Raw genomic sequence first — 19,263 nt, forward strand, 5'->3', positions numbered from 1 at the left:
TTTGGCACCAGTGGCAAAATCATTCCAAAGCCAAATACAAAGTAGGAGTGGAGAAAGAGATTTTCACTGAGAATAAGGCATTATCTAGTTTGGCATTAATATCTCAGCCTTCCTGGCTGTGGTGTGTTGTGTTACCTGGATTACAAGCAGCTATTACATTAAGTCCATTTGTATCATAACATCAATAAAATCTGTATTATCACAGCAAAAAGGGTTAAATAGTAGACAGGTTACAGTGGGTGAAGAAGGGAGGAGAATGGAAAGAGAAAAAAAAAGCATGGGTGTGGTGAAGAACAACAATTATATTTGCTCCAAATTGCTGAAACAGAGTATTTGCTAGTCAATTCAGCCTTAGTAATTTCATATTCTTTTCTTCAGTCCTTCTGTCTCTTGATTCTGTCGTGTTACGTGTGCTGAAAACATTCAGAATCTTTCCCTTTTTTGCATAGATCCAGTCGTGAAAACCTGTTGGGCACAGAGCAAGAAAGAGCTCATCTTTTATCAAGTGAAACGTAGCTGGAAGTCTTTGCCATTCCAGGCTGAAACCAAACTTCTTGTGACTAATTTAGAAGCCTAACGCACAAACGAGGAGCAACAAATAACCTTAAATATGGTCACCCTTTTCATAATGATCCATTACGATCTCTGGATTCTGGAACTGTAATGTACTTCTCCATTATCAGAAAACAAATGCCTTTTAAAAAAACATTTTTGCAATGAACTATTAGAACTGGTTACAACTGTGACCTGTAAAGATGGCAGATGGAGAAGGAAAAAATTGCACAATGTGAAATAATGCATTGCACACTGTGAAATACGTTCTGTAATTCTCTACTTTTGTACTTTAATATCACAGATAAAGCCAGTACTAAAAAAAATGCAGGTTCAATTTCTTTAGAAGTATATTTTGTTAATACCTTTCAAAGAATATTACACTGAACTTTTTAAAGAATATTATGATATTATTTGTGTACCAATTTGAAATAAAGAACAAACCACTACAGTTTATAAAAACAATTCCTTCTGTATGTTTCTTGGGGCTCATTCCCACTATGATTTAAAGCAGTCTATTTGACTGTTGTTCCCATTTGAAATCGGTTCTGATCGTACTTTGGTCAATTTCTGTCGCGATAAAGCAAGGCAAACATAAAAATACTTGGTTTTTCCAGACACTAGTTTCCTAGCAGTTCTTTTGAAAAGAATTAATTCTGAAGCGTGTTCAACAAGTGAGAACGACAGATCTGAATCACATCATTCTGGAGTGGACGTACTAATGGCAGAGGGATGTTTAGTTTTTGGTAGATCCACCATTCCCTTCCCCTCTCAGTGTTGCCTTTGTGTTTGTGGTGTGACCTACAGGCGCATGTTTTTTAAAAAAAAAATGATAGAAGATTCAATTCATTGATTTTGCATCTACTTGCAATCAGTGAGGCAAGTAGTTGCAAAACCAATTAATTGCTTTAAAAAAATTGATAGAAGATGCAATTCATTGGTTTTGCTGCTGTGAGGCAAGTAGTTGCAAAACCACTGAATCAAATCTTCTGTCAATTTATTTTAAAATACCGTATTTTCTGCATACAAGATGACTTTTTAACCCATGAAAATGTTCTTCAAAGTTGGGGGTCGTCTTGTACGCCGGGTTAAGCCCCGGCCTGCTCCCACCCTCCCAGACCCAGGCCTCCGCAGAGGCCGGGAGGGAGCTCCACGGCTGGCGCGATCGCCACCAGGCTGCTCCCTCCTTCCAGGCCTCCGCAGAGGCCGGGAAGAAGCGTGCATTCGGTGCGATAGCCGTGATTGTGGCCAGGCTGCTTCCTGGCCTCTAAGAAGGCCGAGGCCTCTGCAGAGGCCAGGAAGGAGCGCGCAGTCGGCGCGATCACCGCGATTGTGACTGGGCTACTCCCTTCTTCCCGCCCTCTGAAGAGGCCAAGGCCTCTGCAGAGGCCGGGAAGGAGCACGCGGCTGGCGCGATCGCCGCGATTGTGGCCTGGCTGCTCCCTTCTTCCTGGCCTCTGAGGAGGCCGCAGCCTCCGCAGAGGTCACAAGGGAGCATATGGCTGGTGCTAGCACCACTGGTCTGCTCCCTCCTTGGATTTGGAAGAGGGGTAATTTTATACAGCAAGTATATCCCAAACTATATTTTAACAAGAAAAGTTGGGGGTCGTCTTATACACCCAGACGTCTTATACGCCGGAAAATACACTATATATGTATATAGTTCTTAAGATGGGCTGCCTGGGCTGATGCTTACGTCACTCATGATGCACAGATGATTGACATGGAACTTGAAGTGGCGCAAACTAGTGGGGACAACAATTGTGTCAAAAAAGAAGCGATTACAATGGGATAATGAAAAGATCCACTTTCATAGTGGCAAAGACAGACCTTTTGGAATCTGTTTACCAACACGGAGTGAAGGCGAATCGGAAACTGGGTTAAATGTAAGTTGGAATGAGCTTCCGATTTACCAACATAGGTGCTTCTGATCATAGTAAAATTTCTATGGCATATTTCAGTTTCTTGTAATACACAGCCTTTCGATCAAACCCATTGTGTGTACTCTAGTGTATGAACTCTACATTCATGCATGTGGATTCCTCCCGGTTATCTTCAATAAAAGGGACATCTCTTTTCCAGGTACACAGCTACTCCCTTCATTGAAATTCATTGCCTTCTGTTCTGGATTGTATTTCCACAGAGCAAAAGGGAGACCCATCCACAGCCCACAATTTCAAGTAATGGCTTAATTCAACTGAGTTCTTTTATCATTGTTACATATATATCCTACTTTTTTTCTAACATTCAAGGCAGTGTACATTTTTACCTTCACAACAATCTAGTTTGATAGGATGTGCTGAGTGATCCAAGGTCAACCACTGAGTTTCAAATATTCTAAGTCCCATTCCAGTGCCAAGAACTATTGTCTCACTGCCTTTTCAGTAGTGGGGATAAGCTCTAGGTTTGGGTGACAGTCATACTTGAGATAGACTCAATCTAATGTCATCAAGGTTCAGTCTAGGATCAAGCGTGTATTTGTAAGGGGGTTGGGAGATAAGGATATAGGTCTCGTAAGCAGAATGAGACCCTACTTTGAATTTCCAACTCTTTGTATCCATTGTTCTGTATGCTTTTTACCTAGGACCATACAGTTGCACAGGTAATCTACACATGAGGAAATGTAAACTTCAGAGTTTTAGGGGGTTAGATAGACCCATCTCCTCTTGTACAATAGTTTCTAAGCATCAGTGACTTAGAGCTGATGTGTATTGCTTATCTTGCTAGGACAATGGTCTCTCCGATATCACTTTAGTCACCATGGTTCTATCATATGCAATTATATGACATTTTTTTAAAAAAGAAAATCTCTGAGATGTTCAGAATTTTCTGCCAGAGAGCTATTGTGTCTCACCAAAGAACAAATCCCAAGATTCTGGCAGCTAAATGTCGTAAATGTAAAAAAGACCACATTTCTCCCTCTAGCTATTTTTTTTTTAACAGTATAGAACAAAAATGAAAGAAACAGCTTTGCCCTTTTCTTGTTTGAGGTGGGGGAAAAGACAGATTTTAAAAAAATAAATAAATAAAACCAAACCAATATTCCATCCATTGAGGCTGATGATCTGGGAAAAGTTTGCATGAATTAACAAACCAAAAACGAGGCACTGTAAACGTAACAAAGGGGTGAAACAGATGGGCAGGAAAAAGCAGCTTGAGGCTGCCTTTTCCAAAGCCGCATTGAAACCCCACCAACCAGACCACCTGCCAAGGCAACTGGAGTGTGCATGTCATGACCACATGATGTGGCTTCAAGCCAAGCTGGCAACTGCTATCTGATTGGATAGCCATCCCTGTGAACCTGCACACATTCACATATGCAACACTTCACCAGGACAGGGCAGCAGAGCAGCGGTGTGCCCATGCAGATACCGGCAAAGTAAAATCATGACCCCCTCCCCCCTTCATTCCATGTTACTGACTGTTTTGTGTATGTTGTACTCCATGAGAGGTGTCACAGTTTCTCTTTTGAGCATTGCCACCCCCACCTCTTAAATGCACTCCTGTGACGGAGCATTTATATGCACAAATAGGTTTAGGATAGAGTACCCCTTTAGAGCTGCTCTGGTGTCACAACATTTAGACATACAAGTGAAGGTGTGCATTTTCCAGGAAGAAGTGGAAAAAATCAGCTCCTTTTTAGTCTGGCTTTTCTCCCTGTAGGGCGGCTTGAGACTGGTTTCCAGCCGGCTTCAAGGCTTCCGTCATCTAAACACCCTGCCTGGAAGCCAGCTGGAAACCTGTTTATTTTGACTGTCTGTTTCGCCCCTCTCAGGAAAGAAATGGGCAAGGCTGTTAGGCAAGCTTCACTACTTTCCGATGGAAAGTCATCTAAGGCAAAGTGTGGCCCCAGGACTGCAAGTGGTGCCCAGTTGGCCCAGTGTATTCCAGATTATGCTTTTGGCAAAACAAGAGGGTGAATTATTTCTCCTGGGAGCCTCCTGGACTGGTAACTTACCTTTTGAACAGGTGATAGCCCTCCCCACATATTTTAAGACAAGAAGTGGATATCTGATCACTTCTAGGGCTTTGTTTTGGCATTTTTGTTGGTTCATGTGGCACCCAGAGGGTCCCAGGAACAGAAAATAGGCCTACTAGACATCACTAAGTTGTTCACTGTTCTAAAGAGCAATCAGGTTTGAGTTTCTCTAAATGTATCAGTCCTGTCATGCACAGAATATGGTTATAGGTGCTCTCCTTGCTGCTCACCAGGCAGAGAGAAAGGGAGATAATCAAAAGGAAAGAGCCACCATTGGTCTTCTTCACTGCCTTCTCATCAGCTAAAGTGGCAGATTCTAAGTGTCATTTTTTTTTTGTAATTAATTTTGTAAGATGGTACAGCATCATTATTAACTAGCAAAACAACCACTATCATGGTTATTTCTCCTGGAAATCATTTGAATGGATAGGTGGATGGGTGGATGGGAGGAGAAGAGGAAGAGAATGGCCCATAAATTGTAGTGATTTCTAAGAAGACCTGCCTACCAAGAGGTGAAGACAGTAAACAGCTGTTGGAATGAATGAGGCAGCTTCACTCTCTCTAATAAGAATTAATAGCAGGCAGTTACCTGTATGAGGCAAAGGACCAGGTGATCCTTGAGACACAATGGTGGGGGAGCTGAACCGGACCCATATTTTTGTTGATGCTTCTCTGGGCTGTAAAGACAAACAATGTACAGTACTTCTTACAACAACCTTAGTGTTGACTCCAGAGTATGTGTGTGTGCATGTGGAAGAGGAGACAGTTAATGATTTTGTTCTGGTTTAGAAGTGGAGTAATTTATTTGCTGTTCTTATCCTCAGGTCTTTTAACTGTTTGGACCTTGAATTTATTTCCACATTCAGGGTGTTCCCAGGCATTCTGTCACTTATATACTAGCCAAACAAGTCCAGCCACTTTTTCAGGAACTGAACTTTATCCAGTGTCATTTACCTATTCAAACACACCTCATTCTGCTCAGCTTAAGCATTTGCTGGGTTTTGTCATGGCCAATAAATAAATACATCCTATATGTGTGTGTTTAACTTTGATATATTTTCTTTTATGTCCAAGGACAGCACTGTAAGAGGAATGTGCCAGCCTTCCCATGTGTAAACCTATTACTGAGCACAAAGAGTGTAGTTACTCAGTACAAAGCTGAGTACAAAACGTATAGTTCCCCCTATGTGGCAACCATTTGCACATTTCACAATATTGGTTTCTCATACTTGAAGCTTGTTATGAAACGGGAGTTCCCCTTCCACTTTATTAACCAAATCACTTCTTATCCCTTTTATTGCTAGTGACAACCTCCTGGTTTTTCTCATTTCAAGTAACAGACAGGCTTGGCCAGCATGGTTACTTTCCAGTTTTCTACTTATGCTCTGTTTCTGACTGGAATTGTGCTTCAGACCTCTGCCTTAGATACCTACATAGCTGCTGTCTATGAGCATGCTGTTATACTCTCAGGAGATACCCCAGAACTTGTCACTCCAGAAGATGCCTTGAAGCTAATGAACAAAAATTTAGACATCTTAGAAGAAGCCATCAAAACAGCTGCTGAGCAAGTACTACCCCTTCACTTAATATGATGCCCTTTAAACAACAGTATTCACCCTGGAGCTGAATATATTTAAACAGATATCTTTTTCTAGGGAGCCCAAATCATTGTGACACCTGAAGATGGCATTTATGGCTGGGTCTTCACACGAGACACAATTTATCCTTATCTTGAGGATATACCAAATCCTCAAGTCAACTGGATTCCATGCATCGAGCCTGAAAGGTATTTTTCCTTCTTGCTTTCTTCATCAAAACAAATCAGAAATGGGCAATTTCTTCAAGCACATGTAATTTTCTTCATGGTGGTGGAATGCATTCTGGAGAAAGAGTTTTGTGTGTGTGCATCTGTGCATGTGCCTCCAAGTTGCCTCTCAACATACGGCAAGCCCGTGAATTTTATAGTACTACTAATTAAAAGAGTTTGTCCACTTTTTTCCCGTCTTTTCTTTTTAAAACTTTTTTTGTTTTTTTGTGGAAAGAAAAAAAGGTGGAAGAAACAATGGGAAAACATGGGGTAGCTAGAAGTGGATCTACTGTAAATGCCTCAAATGATACAAAGTAATTGCATCTACTGAAATAGCCATGTCTGGAACTACCCAGGGTGAAATAATTGTGCATTTTCTTGCTAGTTTTCAATGGAAATACAAAATGCAGACTTTGATTGACTCACTGATTGATTGAATTTATATGCTGCCTGTCTTCTGGGGCTAGATTCCAGTATGCAATACTCATTGTGAAAACATGGTGGTGTTTGCTCCTTCTTTGACTGCATAGTGTTTTTTATTCCTTCTGTAAATATATAGCGGTGTTTGCTTCTTTTTAGTTAAGAAAAAAAATGGACAATGCTGTTGGCCTGATATCTTGTCAAAATAAACAAACAATTTTGTGAGTGCTTTCTTGTATTTTATTTGTGTGGGATTGCAGTTAGGAAGCCCTTTGATATTGAAATGAATATGGTAGATGATACTTCTGAGCAATTTGCTGTGTTTGGTGTCTCTACCTTCATTATAAACACATTGTTTATAAAAAATATTTATCAAATTTTATTAAATAGTTATGAAAAAAGTATCTTGCCATACTTCATTGATAGAATGTCTATTTAATTAGTGATCTATTATCTCCTGGGAAACCCCGCTGACCCTGAGTGGTTTTCATCTACATTTGTTGGGTCTTGATTTTGGTGTTTTTCAGGACTGGTAGCCAAAATTTGTTTACTTTAAGGGTTTATTCTTTCTTGTTGAAGTTGTCTAGGTGTTTGTGGATTTCAGTGGCTTTTCTGTACATTTTGACCTGATAGGTGTTGGCATGGTCCAGAATTTCAATGTTTACAAATAGCATTTTATGCCCAGGATAGTTTATAACATGTGCTGCTACTGCTGATTTTTCTGGCTGACCCAGGCTGCAGTGTCTCTTTTATTCATGTTTGAACACTGTGTTTGGTGGTCGCTTTGTAGACTTGTCCACAGCTGCACGGTATGCGGTAAACTCATGCAGCCATGAGAGGGTCCTCCTGTCCTTCGCTGAATGCAGCATTTGCTGGAATTTTCTTGGTGGGTTTGTAGATCATTTGTAGGCTATTGTGATGAACTGACTCACAAACCAGCCAATCAGAAGCCAGAGACCCTAAGCCAATCAGGTGATGGCTGAGGAGTTTGAAGATTCCGCTTGGCAGTTGGTTTCAGTCAGTTAGGGTTTGGAATCCTGAGGGAGGAAGCTGGTGTTCAGTTGGGGAACAGTCGAGTCCAAGAGAGGACTGTGTTCCAGAAGATCCTGAGGGAACAGCATTTTGTTAGAGTGGGGTGTTGATCATAGACCAAGAAAGGGTCTGATAGGTCCACAGAGGGACAGTATTAGTTTGGGAGTCTAGAGAAGAGAGACTCAGTGTAGCCAGACTCTGAAAGAGGAGTTTCGTTTACATAATTTCCTAGGGGATATTATAGCCTGTGTGGCTGAGTTATTAATTGGGATTTAAGAACAAACCTGTAAATATGTAACTGAGAAAGACACAGTAACAACTTCATGTCGAGTTACCTTTTTCCATTCTGTTTTAAAATAAACTTTTATTCTTGTTTGAATATCCACTTGGCCTGTGTTTTGAAATCAAGCCACGCTACTGATCTTTGGAAATGCAGGGGTGTGAGGCCATCATAGGAGAGTATCTTGGGAGCAGGGTCAAGGTGAAGGGTGGGCAGAGACCTTCACATAAATTGGTGGCAGCAGTGGGATAACAAAAGTCCCAAGTGCCTGCCTCAATAGAAAGGTTGTTCGTCACAGCCATGTCTGTGACTCCTTTGGAGGCTATGTCACTCACTTTCATGCCAGCATTCTCTGATGATGCCAGCCAAAGATGCTGGCAAAACATGAGGAATGAATTTTTCCAGAACATGGCCACATAGCCCGAAAAACCTACAAAAAACTATGGATGTCGGCCATGAAAGCCTTTGGCCTCATTCCCACTGGCTTATTACACGGATCAGGATGTGAATCATGGGTGCAATGTTTCCATTTGAGTGTGCATTCGACCTGCATTGTTCCGATATCATTTCCATTGGAATTTGAATTTGAACCGATTTATCCTGAAAAAACCCGAATTATTGGTCGATAAACCGGTTTTAAAAAACAGTGGCTTTTTAGCGAGGTTTTCCTGTGCCTCCGGAGTCTGATTCGCAGCATATGAATGGGAACAAAAGTGTGTCTGATTCGGGAATGGGGATGGGAGGAGCAGTGCTCAAGGGGCTGGCCTGGGGCTGTCACCCGCTTGTTCTCTTTCCTGCATTGCAGGCGCCATTTTCTTCCGTTCATATAGCCTTTCCCCCAGTGGATTGGGAAGCAGGGTAAGGCGATCACGCTACATTGCGCTCCACATGCAGTAAACACATTACTCCCTCTGCAACCTCCCCTCTGTTCCACATTCATAGACCGATGTGTGAGGAGACCCATTGAACACCATTTTTAACTATTTTTTTTCTTTTTTGCCTCTGCCTGAGCAGCAGATGGGCTTTGCAGTACATGCCTGCTTGATCGCCTCAATTTTTCCCAGTAGGTGGCAGTAGAAACACACATTTTCCACAGGACACATGGCTACTTTCTGAAAATCCAGAAATCTGTAAAAGCCAGATTTTCTAGCCAGTAATATTCATGTAATGTGATATAGCCCCATGAAATTTAATCATATTGCTAAAGAAACAAGCACAACACATGCCACTGTATAAATGTTTCCCTGACATCCACAAAATATTGCTTGTAAAAGTTGTTTTTTTACAGGTCAACACAGCTACTTTTAGGAAGTTGAAACTGTTTTCATGTTTCGGGAGGATAACAATTTAAGTTGTGATCCCACATACATTTCCTTGGAAACGAGCACCCCTGAATTCATTTTGGATTTATTTCAAAGTAGATATGCGTAGGATTATTCTAGGACAGATATTTCTGAACCAGATCATATTGTATATTGATATACATTGTTTGTTTCAGAAATTTGTGTCCTAGTGTAATTCTAAGTGTATCTACTTAGAAATAAGTAGATGAATTCTTACCCTCTCAAAGCCAGTTGCAAAATCTTTTATCATTAGCGGCAATCTTTCTTCAAAATAAAAACAAAACCTAGAATCACACATGGATTGCAGCACCCTGTGTGCAAAACTGCAGACAAGATATTAATTACCTTTTAGGTATTTAGCTTTCAGGGACTTAAGAACCTGGTCCCTCAACATTGCGAGTTGTCATTAATTTTGTCTACTTACAAATACTTGAAAGGAGATTTCTTTCTCCATCTATTAGTGACATATCATTTACTATGAAGACTCTTACAAGCATGATGTACTCTTAGAAATGTCCTCCATGCAGAGTGACCTGAAGTCCTAACTGCAAATGAAGACAAAGCACCACAAAATGTAGGGCATGCCAGGGAAATGGAGGAAATTACCAAATAAAAGCTAAAAATAAATGTAGTCATGCTGAACATGGAGGACATTTTGGAATTTCTCCTGGATAGATGGCTGAAATGTAGGACATGTCCTGGAAAAGAGGGATATCTGGTCACCCTGCCTCCATGGGTTCAGTTTAGTTTACTCCCAAGTAAATGTGTTTGGTTCCAAAATACCCCGTGGATAACAAAATCCATATATGCTCAAGTCCCATTAAATATAATGACATAGCAAAATGGTGTCCCTTAAAAAAAATTGAAAATCAAGGTTTGATATTTGAAATTTATACTTTTTTTGAACATTTTCAAACTGTGGATGCTTGAATCCGTATATAAAAAATCCGTGTATAAGAAGGGCCGACTGTAAGAGAGATTGCAAGCAGCCTTTACTATACCTGGGAGGGCTCAATAACCATTGATTCCTTACTTTCTCTGTGCTTGATCATTTAGTACATTTCTGATTGCTAATGCCTGAGAAGGCATTGCACAGAAATCTTGGTGATCCAATTTTGCCTGATTATTTCAGGAGTGTGGGTCTGCCCCCTCAGCCTAGCCTTGTGGGAAATTGGGTCCCCAACCTTCTGCCCTTGCCCAAGGGTCCATGTTAGTATGAGATAGTAAAGTCAGAATAGGAGACTATTCTCAGTTTCAACAAGTTGCACATGCTGCAGTGTGGCAATATAAAAGAAGTTGGAAAATTAGGATGCAGGAGAAAGATTACAAATGAGCATAGGATTGTTAACAGCAGGGACATCACTTTGGATCATCTAAACTCAGGCAAGAATGCTTCCTCTATCGTAAAGGTTTCCCCTTTGACAAGGTTGTCAAGTTGGGTCATGTTCTGTAGGGTGCAGTGTTCATCTCTGTTACTAAGCCGTCTCTGATGGTGATGTGGCCAGCATGATTGCACTGAATGCTGGTACCTTCCCACCAAAGTGGTACTTATTTATCTACTTGCACTTTTACATGCTTTCGAACTGCTAGGTTGGCAGAAGCTGGGACTAGTGATGGAAGCTCGTCCTGTTGCGGCGTGCTTGGATCTTGATCTCCCAACCTGCCAATCTTGGAACCAATAGAGTCAGTGTCTTAACCCCTGAGCCACCACATCCCTCTATGATAGGTGTTGAAAAAGTGCAGTCTTCCAGATGATGATAGATTACAGTGCTCAACATACCTCACCACTATGCTTGCTGGCTAAGGCAGATAGGATGGAGTTATAGTCCAACTACATATGGGGAGGGGGGGCTGACCATTGTTCAGCCCTTTAGGAAGGGAAGAACGAGTCTAAATAAATAAATAAAAACCATTAATATAATCTGCTGAAAGGCCATAAAAAACAAATAAAACTAAGCTTGGGAAAGCAGATATTAAATTGGAGTAGGTAACTGTGGGACACAAGGGGGCTGCATTAGCTCCCTTGCAGACCTAAGAGATCACACTCCACCCCCACTGAACCCCCCTCCAATTCTTTGCCCATGAATGCCCCAATACCCTCTAGAGGCTGTGAGGGACATTTTTGCCATGTTGTCAGCCCCTCTCAGTCAGGAGAGCCCTTTTTTCAAAATAGGAAATGGCCAGACATCACTTCCAATTTTTAAAAAAGTATTTTCTGATCCTAAATGACCTGGGGGGGGGGGATCCAAAACATGGCAAAAATGCCCCCCCACACACACACTCCAGAGGGGATTTGAGGCCAATAGGGTTATGACCCCTTAGTGACCCTTATGACCACAAAAACGGCCCTGGGAGCTACATGCTGCCCATGGGCCACACTTTACCCACCCCTGTATTAAAAAGTACCATTATTGCTAAACGGTGTTTCTCAGCTGCCTTTAAAATAACAGGTGGCATGGTTTAATTTTTGCTGAAGTGATGCAAATGTTTGCATTAGAATTCTTAATCAGAATGAGTACATCAGTAGTTAGTTTTTCAGCTCTTCCAGTCCTTGCATCATTTGTTCTCATTGTAATCCTTTTATTAGTAAAAATAACAAGGTTTATGTAATAGTTGTTTGATGAACATGTAGGTAGTGGATAGGTAATTTTATTGAATGAATGAATGAATGAGATTTTATTTATATACCGCCATTCCTTCAATCACGGCGGTTTACAGAATAATAAAAATACAAAATTACACAATCAAAGTCCCCCCGTATTAAAACAATACAATACAAAATTATAAAATCCATCATTCAATCCTAATAATTAAAAACCAGTAAAAACACAGTGGAGGCAGTTCCAACCATTACAATACACACAATACAGAAGGAGAAGGATGGCATTAGGACACATGGGGGAAAGCTTGGCGAAAGAGGTAAGTCTTGAGGTTTTTCTTAAAAGACTCCAGGGAGGGGGCCGAGCGGAGCTCGTCAGGGAGAGAGTTCCAAGTCTGCGGGGCCGAAGCAGAGAAAGCCCTATTGCCTGTGTAGTGTATTAAAAGTTGAAAAGAAGTCTGCTTTTTGGTAAGATTTTGATCCCATAGTAGGACTGATTATTTCTGTGTTCTTCACATATTCTGGACAGTGAACTGCAAAATTTCCTAAGCAAGTAAACTTTCCTGTTATCACACACTGATCTAGGCAACCCATGTCAGAATGACATTTGCCTTATTAGCAAGGAAAGTCAGACAGTAACCAACGCCCCCAAAATGACATCCCTGCATTACTGATAGGCATTAGTTTATACCACACAGTCAAGGACCCTTTCACATTACACAATTATAGCACTGTAATTCCCTTTAACTGCCATGGCTGAATTTTCGGGACTCTTGGGATTGTATTATGGTGAATCTCTAGAGCTCTTTACCTGAGAATCCTAAATGTCCCACCTTAAGCTACAAACTCAGGATTCCATAGAATGCTGCCATAGAAGATAAAGTAGAATGATAGCACTATAACTGTGCAGTGTGAAAAGGCCCTGTGTCTTGTAACCTTTGTTGGTCTTGTATTTTATGTTTAAACCTTGTGATCTAAGTATGTTAAAGGCACCAGATCCCATCTGATCTTGAAAGCTAAGCAGGGTCAGCTCTAGTTACTACAGTTGGCCCTGCATATACACAGATTTTTTTATCCACAGTTTCAACCATCCAAGACTTGAAAATATTCCATATATATAAATATATATATTTCCAAAAAGCAAACCTTGATTTTGCCATTTTATATAAGGGGCACAATTTGACTACACCACTGTATATAATGGGAGTTCAGCATCTATAGATTTTTGTATCCACAGGGAATCCTGGAACTAAGCCCCAGCAGATACCAAGGGCCCACTGTATTTGGAGACTGTCTGTGTGCTGTAGGCTGTATTTCAGAGAAAAGGATGGGTAGAACCACCTAGGAAAACCCTGTAAAATTTATAGGATGACAGATGACTTGAAGGCACCCATGCACTTGTAACCCATGGATCATAGCTGTGAAACAGTGATTCCTCTTCTAGATGCCAAATGGTATTAGAAGAGGGGACATGGCTGGAAAATGGAGAGCTGGGAAGGAACTTCTGTAGACTTACTGGGAAGCTAGCATGGGCTGCTGATTCTGATCTCTAGGCCAGAGGTTGCCCATCCCTGACACAGAGTAAATGGCACTTTGGACCACAGTGTGAACTATTACGATAGATTATTTTCACCTTATTTGATTTTATGTTCATTATGGCTGCTATAATCTGATAAAGCTTTATTGTTGCTGCAGGGTTTCCACCAAACCATTTTCTCTGGTTACTTCATGATTTCTTCCCATTCGTGAAATCACTATCTCTAAAAATAATCTTTCTGAAGTCTTCAGTACTGCTGAATCAACCAGCTTTTCCATCTTTTCTGTCTTTCATTTCTTTCTTCCTATTCCCAGCCTGGCAGTAACTATGCAATCTTCTTTAAGCTACCAGATTCTCAGTTAATTGATTCAAACAAGTCACAATTCCTTTGCCGCCCCTTTCATTAAATTATTATTGATTATTGTTTTTTTCTTCTCAACATTAGATATGGATCAACCCCAGTACAGGAGAGACTCAGCTGTATGGCAAGAAACTACTCCATCTTTGTGGTTGCTAACATGGGAGACAAAAAAACATGTAACTCTAGTGATCCCCAATGCCCCAGTGATGGTCGTTATCAATACAACACAAATGTTGTTTATGATTCAGACGGAAAATTTGTGGCACGTTATCACAAGGTAACAATTCCATCATACATTCCAACATTTCACACATGAAAATTAGGACACATGTGGCCAAGTAACATCAAAGTGTGGTCAAGATGGCAAAAGTTGTTAATGGGGAAGAACCTACAAGCTAGGAAAGGCTAAAGCAGTTTGCTTTTGTCTGAGTCTACTAGGAAGGGCAAGATTCTGCTTCCTGCTCTCCTCTCTCCACTGTTAAGCTAATTGAGTACAAACTACTTTTGCACTTTGAACTCAGTTTGCAACAAGTGAAGTAAGCTGAGGGCAAAGGAGGGAAGTGGGAGAAAGAGAAACTGGAACATTGTAAAAGCAGCTGGGAAAGTGTGACACAAGAGGATTAATAAGGACTGCCCCTGCCAAATTTAAAGAGTTGGGAAGCATGCTATTTTCTCTTTGATTCCTCGAAATCAGTGGTTTCCACTCATAGTTCACCTGAAGTTTGAGGCTGTTGGCCGTCAGTTCCCGTAAGCTCCTGCCAGCATGACTCCTGATAATGGATTCCGGGGGCTGTGGTTCTACAGCATCTAGAGAACAACTGCTCTAAATATGCATGGGGGTGTAAATTCACATTGCTCTATTTGAACTTGAAGAAAAGTCTACTCTTGCCTCCATCTATTGGTAGTACACATGCTTCCTGCTCTTGCATTCCATTCTATGCTGCTTTCTGACTGCACTAAGAGTTGCTGGCAAGACAAACCATGGTAGATAATAATCTCTCACTTTGAAAAATGCGAATACAAAATGTTACCCAGACCTTATATTTGTTTCAGTTATTTTATCTGTAAATAACACTTTACTTTATGGCCATTTAAAGAAAAACATATAATACTCTATGAAAATTAACACAGAGAGAAGATAACACCAAAAAATATGTATCCTGTCTTTGATGCATAATTTTCTTCCAATTGTCTCCTTTCTTTCCTCTTATGAACAGTACAACCTTTTTGCATCTGAAGTCTACTTTAATTATGCGAAGGATCCACAGTTTGTTAACTTTGACACTCCCTTTGGGAAGCTTGGTGTTTTCACTTGCGCTGACATGCTTAATTTTCATGAACCTGCTGTATCGCTTGTGGAAAAGTTCAACGTGGACACTGTCCTCTTCCCTACTGCTTGGATGAACACTCTTCCACTTCTGTCTGCTGTTCAGTACTACTCAGCCTGGGCTATGGGAATGCGTGTCAACCTCCTGGCAGCTAATATTCACAAGCCTCAATTTGATATTACTGGTAATTGCAACCTCCATTTATTCTGGTAATTTCAAGCAAGGCTAGAACGCTTGTGGATACAGAAGGGCACTGATGGAAATTAGATTACAGTGGTACCTCGGGATACGAATTACCCAGCTTACGAATTTTTCGGGATACGAATAAATCCCATAGGGATTTATTGTTTCAGGTTACGAACGTTTTTTCGGGTTACGAAAAAACGCCGGCGCTGTTTTAAATGGGCTTTTTTTCCCATTAGCGCCTATGGCAATTCGGGTTACGAAGGTTTTTCAGGTTACAAAATTAGCCGCGGAACGAATTAATTTCGTAACCCGAGGGAGCACTGTAATTTATGAATTACTAATGAAAACTTTGTATTCCAGCTGTGATTTTATTCAGAAATCAACCTGAGAAAAGAATCACACTGAAAGATGCAACAGAATTCAATGGCATCTTAAAATTTGTTTCACAATGAGGTTTCAATACAGTGGTACCCCGGGATACGAATTGATCGCGTTACGAAATTTCCGGGGTACGAAAAAGTTAGCTTGGAAAAAACTGTTCCGGGTAACGAAAGATTTTTCGGGTTACGAAATTTTTTTCGTGGGTTTCGGCCGGTTGTTTTTGGCACGAATTTAAAAGCGAAAGCGGGCTAGCGGCTTTCAGCGCTAGGAAAAGCCTTTTTTAGGTTTGCGAATCTTTCGGGTTACGAACGGCGCCGCGGAACGAATTAAATTCGTAACCCGGGGTACCACTGTACTGTGGTTTGATTTAAATTTGCTACAACAAAGTAACATATGGCTAAAGGTAAAGGTATTCCCCTGTGACCTGATTGTCAAGTCAAGTCCAACTGTAGAGGGCAGCGCTCATCTCTGTTACTAAGCTGAGGGAGCCAGCATTGTCAAAGACAACTCTGTGATCATGTGGCCAGCATGACTGCACAGAATGCTGTTACCTTCCCACCAGTGTTACCTATTTATCTACTTGCACTTTTACATGCTTTCAAACTGCTAGGTTGTCAGGAGCTGGGACTAGTGACAGGACAGGAGCTTACTTTGTCATGCAGCACGTGGGCCTCAAATTGCCAACCTGTTGATCTTGCAGTCGTCACAGCAGCATCTTAACTACTGAGCCACAGCATCCCTCAACATATGGCTACTCCTTTCAAAATACGTCCAGTGCTATAGTTGTGACTGGTACAATAGTTATGACTGGTGCAATATAGACTTATCTATATTTTAAGTTATGTTTTAATAATAATTGTTTAATTGTATTTTATGGGGGGGGAGGGATTGTGGGACAGGGATATGTATCTTTTAATCTTGTAAGCCACCCCGGTTGTGATATACAGAGGTATGGGATAAAAATAAATTTTTATTATATTTTTTATTATTCTTTCAAGTCATGCAATAGGCATGAGATGACTTTTCAAGCAACATATTTTTGTGTATTTAGGTTTGCAGGGTGGGACTATCCCAAGCCTTGAGGTTTCAGCATCAAAACTTGATACCTAGGAGATTATTGCATATGTCTTAGCCTGTCTTTTCCCCAAAGAGATACACACACGTTTAACTGTCAATAACAGATCTTACCGCATTCTCCTGTGGCCAGGTATCTGCAGCCCTTATGCAACCCAGGCTTATCCTGCGGCTTTTCAAGGACAGGAAAAGCCTGCCCCTCTTCCCATTTTTTAAAGAATATCTCATAGGGACTAACTAATGTGGGACAACAAAGAGTTCATGATGCCATAACCAGAAGAAAAACAAAGTTCCTGTCCTATACAGTATAATGTGATGAAAATAATAGGACAAAATATGACTGCTACTGTCCATATTCAGTGTGCTTAGTGAATGACCAAATGATGAATAGTGCTGTTTATACCATATGACTTGTTTCTGTGGTGATCTTTCTTTTCCCTACATCATGCAGTTAACCACGTAGTCTGGAAGAATTGCTCCATATTTATTTCAAAAGCCCTTCTTCTGGCATGCCTGCTCTCTTTGGGTTCAGGTTAGTGGAGAAAGCCAACATGTGGACAGCATTCCTAGGGGCTCATTCAGACTACATAATTATAGTGCTATTATTCCACTTTTAATTGTCCTGGTTCAGCCCTATGGAATCTTGGGTTTTGTAGCTTGGTGAAAATTTTAAATATCCCTCCCTAAACTGCAAGACCCAAGATTCCATGGGATGGAATCATGGCAATTAAAACTGGAATGCAGTACTACAATTGTGTAGCATGAATGTGCCCTGTATTTACTTGTTTCTCATTTCACCTATATTCCACTCTTCCTCTAGGGCAGGAACAAAGTTTGGAAACATTATTACTTTGAATTAGAGTTCCCAGAATGCCTCAGTCAACATGGCCAGGGGCCATGCTGGTTGGGGAATTCTGGGCACTGCAATCCAGAAATGCATCTTGTCCAATCTCAGGTCAGAAGTGGGGAACACGTGGCTCTCCAGATGTTTTGGACTGCAAATCTAATCACTCCATCCTAGAGAAATAAGTAGCAAAACCCAGTTTCTTCTCAATCTATTTTGTCACCCACAGGGAGTGGTATCTTTGCACCTGACGGCCCCAAAGTGTATCATTTCGACATGGAAACACAGAATGGCAAACTCCTGCTTGCCCAACTTGATATACACCCCCGCCTTTCACCCACATACCCTCCTCCTGTTAATTGGAGTTTATACGCTTCAAGTGTTAAGCACTTCGTACCAGAGACCCAGGTGTTCACTGGAAGCATCTATTTTGATAATTTCACTTTTGCTGAACTATCCCAACAAGCAGGAAACTATACCGTCTGCCACAAGGGCCTCTGCTGTCACTTGAGCTACAAAATGACAGAAAAACGAGAGGATGAAATTTATGCAGTGGGTGCGTTTGATGGGCTGCATGTGATTGAAGGAGAATATTATTTGCAGGTAAAGGAGTTGTGTGGAACATCATTCTGTTATAGATTATTGATTATTTTAAAACCAGAATTTTAACCAGAAATCAGTAGGGAGATCAAGGAGCTTGATCGGAAAGGAAACATGTTTATTTTCAGCTTGTTCCCAGAGGAAATTCATATTCCAAATTCTGGGACCACGATTCTAAAATGAACCAAGTTGTTATAGTCTTTGAACAAAGGAAACTACAAATCACATTTTCATTGGTTACATTGAATTAAACATTTACACCCCTGTATATTCATTGGATGTCCTAACATACGTCTCTATCTCACATGGGTTAGCCATCAATCTTTTATCTATATGTTTTGTTTCACTGTCCCTAAACTGTCTCTTGCAGTACTTTCTTTTATTTGGGCTAGCAACTTAAAATCTGGAGCCATTTCCAAATTGTTTACGTTCCAAAGCAGAGAATTTGACAAGACCTGAATCCTTCATTCTGACAAACTTTGCCTTCAGTTCATTTCAGTACTATAATTTTCAATTCCTGAACATAACTAAAATTCTGAATTTTAACCACTCTACCACAATTCCTCTATAGAACCTGAAAGTGACATATTATTATTATTATTATTATTATTATTATTATTATTATTTATAAAGCGCTGTAAATTTACACAGCGCTGTACATAAATTTTTTAGTCAGACGGTTCCCTGCCCTCAGGCTTACAATCTAAAAGACATGACACAAAAGGAGAAGGGAGTGGTGGGGGGGGGGGAATAGGATCAGGTCCAGCAGATCTTCTCCACCTCTGAGGCCTGGACCAAGGCAGATGGACTGGAGGAAGTGCTTGGCTTCTTAATGGATGGTTAAAAGGAGGCTTCATGGGTCAGAGAGGGGCTAGCCTCTGGGAACGCTTCTCTAAACAATATAGTCTTTAACTCAGTTTTGAAACTGGGTAGAGAAGTG

General features: G+C 40.8%; 2 protein-coding genes and 1 long non-coding RNA gene across 5 annotated transcripts in view; 2 read left to right on the forward strand and 1 right to left on the reverse strand.

The window, feature by feature from the left end:
* SLC18B1 (solute carrier family 18 member B1) overlaps positions 1-1,014 on the forward strand; it is a 36,570-nt gene extending 35,556 nt beyond the window's left edge. For all 3 annotated transcript variants that reach the window (XM_042445423.1, XM_042445424.1, XM_042445425.1), the window contains one exon: positions 450-1,014. In XM_042445423.1, the coding sequence (XP_042301357.1) occupies positions 450-516 (67 nt within the window). In that variant the 3' untranslated portion in view covers positions 517-1,014. The remainder of the gene's footprint in view (positions 1-449) is intronic.
* On the reverse strand, positions 283-5,289 carry LOC121919139. The gene is made up of 2 exons (XR_006101403.1): positions 5,121-5,289; positions 283-465 (listed from the first exon to the last, which is right to left on the reverse strand). It is a non-coding gene; the product is annotated as an uncharacterized LOC121919139 (long non-coding RNA).
* Positions 5,290-5,805: 516 nt separating this feature from the next.
* The window catches only part of LOC121928449 (pantetheinase-like), a 17,082-nt gene continuing 3,624 nt past the window's right edge, over positions 5,806-19,263 (forward strand). The window contains exons 1-5 of the mRNA XM_042463161.1: positions 5,806-6,099; positions 6,187-6,317; positions 13,995-14,187; positions 15,128-15,422; positions 17,953-18,326. Of these exons, the coding sequence (XP_042319095.1) occupies positions 5,887-6,099; positions 6,187-6,317; positions 13,995-14,187; positions 15,128-15,422; positions 17,953-18,326 (1,206 nt within the window). The 5' untranslated portion in view covers positions 5,806-5,886. The remainder of the gene's footprint in view (positions 6,100-6,186; positions 6,318-13,994; positions 14,188-15,127; positions 15,423-17,952; positions 18,327-19,263) is intronic.

The sequence above is a fragment of the Sceloporus undulatus genome, chromosome 1 (genome assembly GCF_019175285.1).
Source record: "Sceloporus undulatus isolate JIND9_A2432 ecotype Alabama chromosome 1, SceUnd_v1.1, whole genome shotgun sequence".
NCBI classification, from domain to species: domain Eukaryota; kingdom Metazoa; phylum Chordata; class Lepidosauria; order Squamata; family Phrynosomatidae; genus Sceloporus; species Sceloporus undulatus.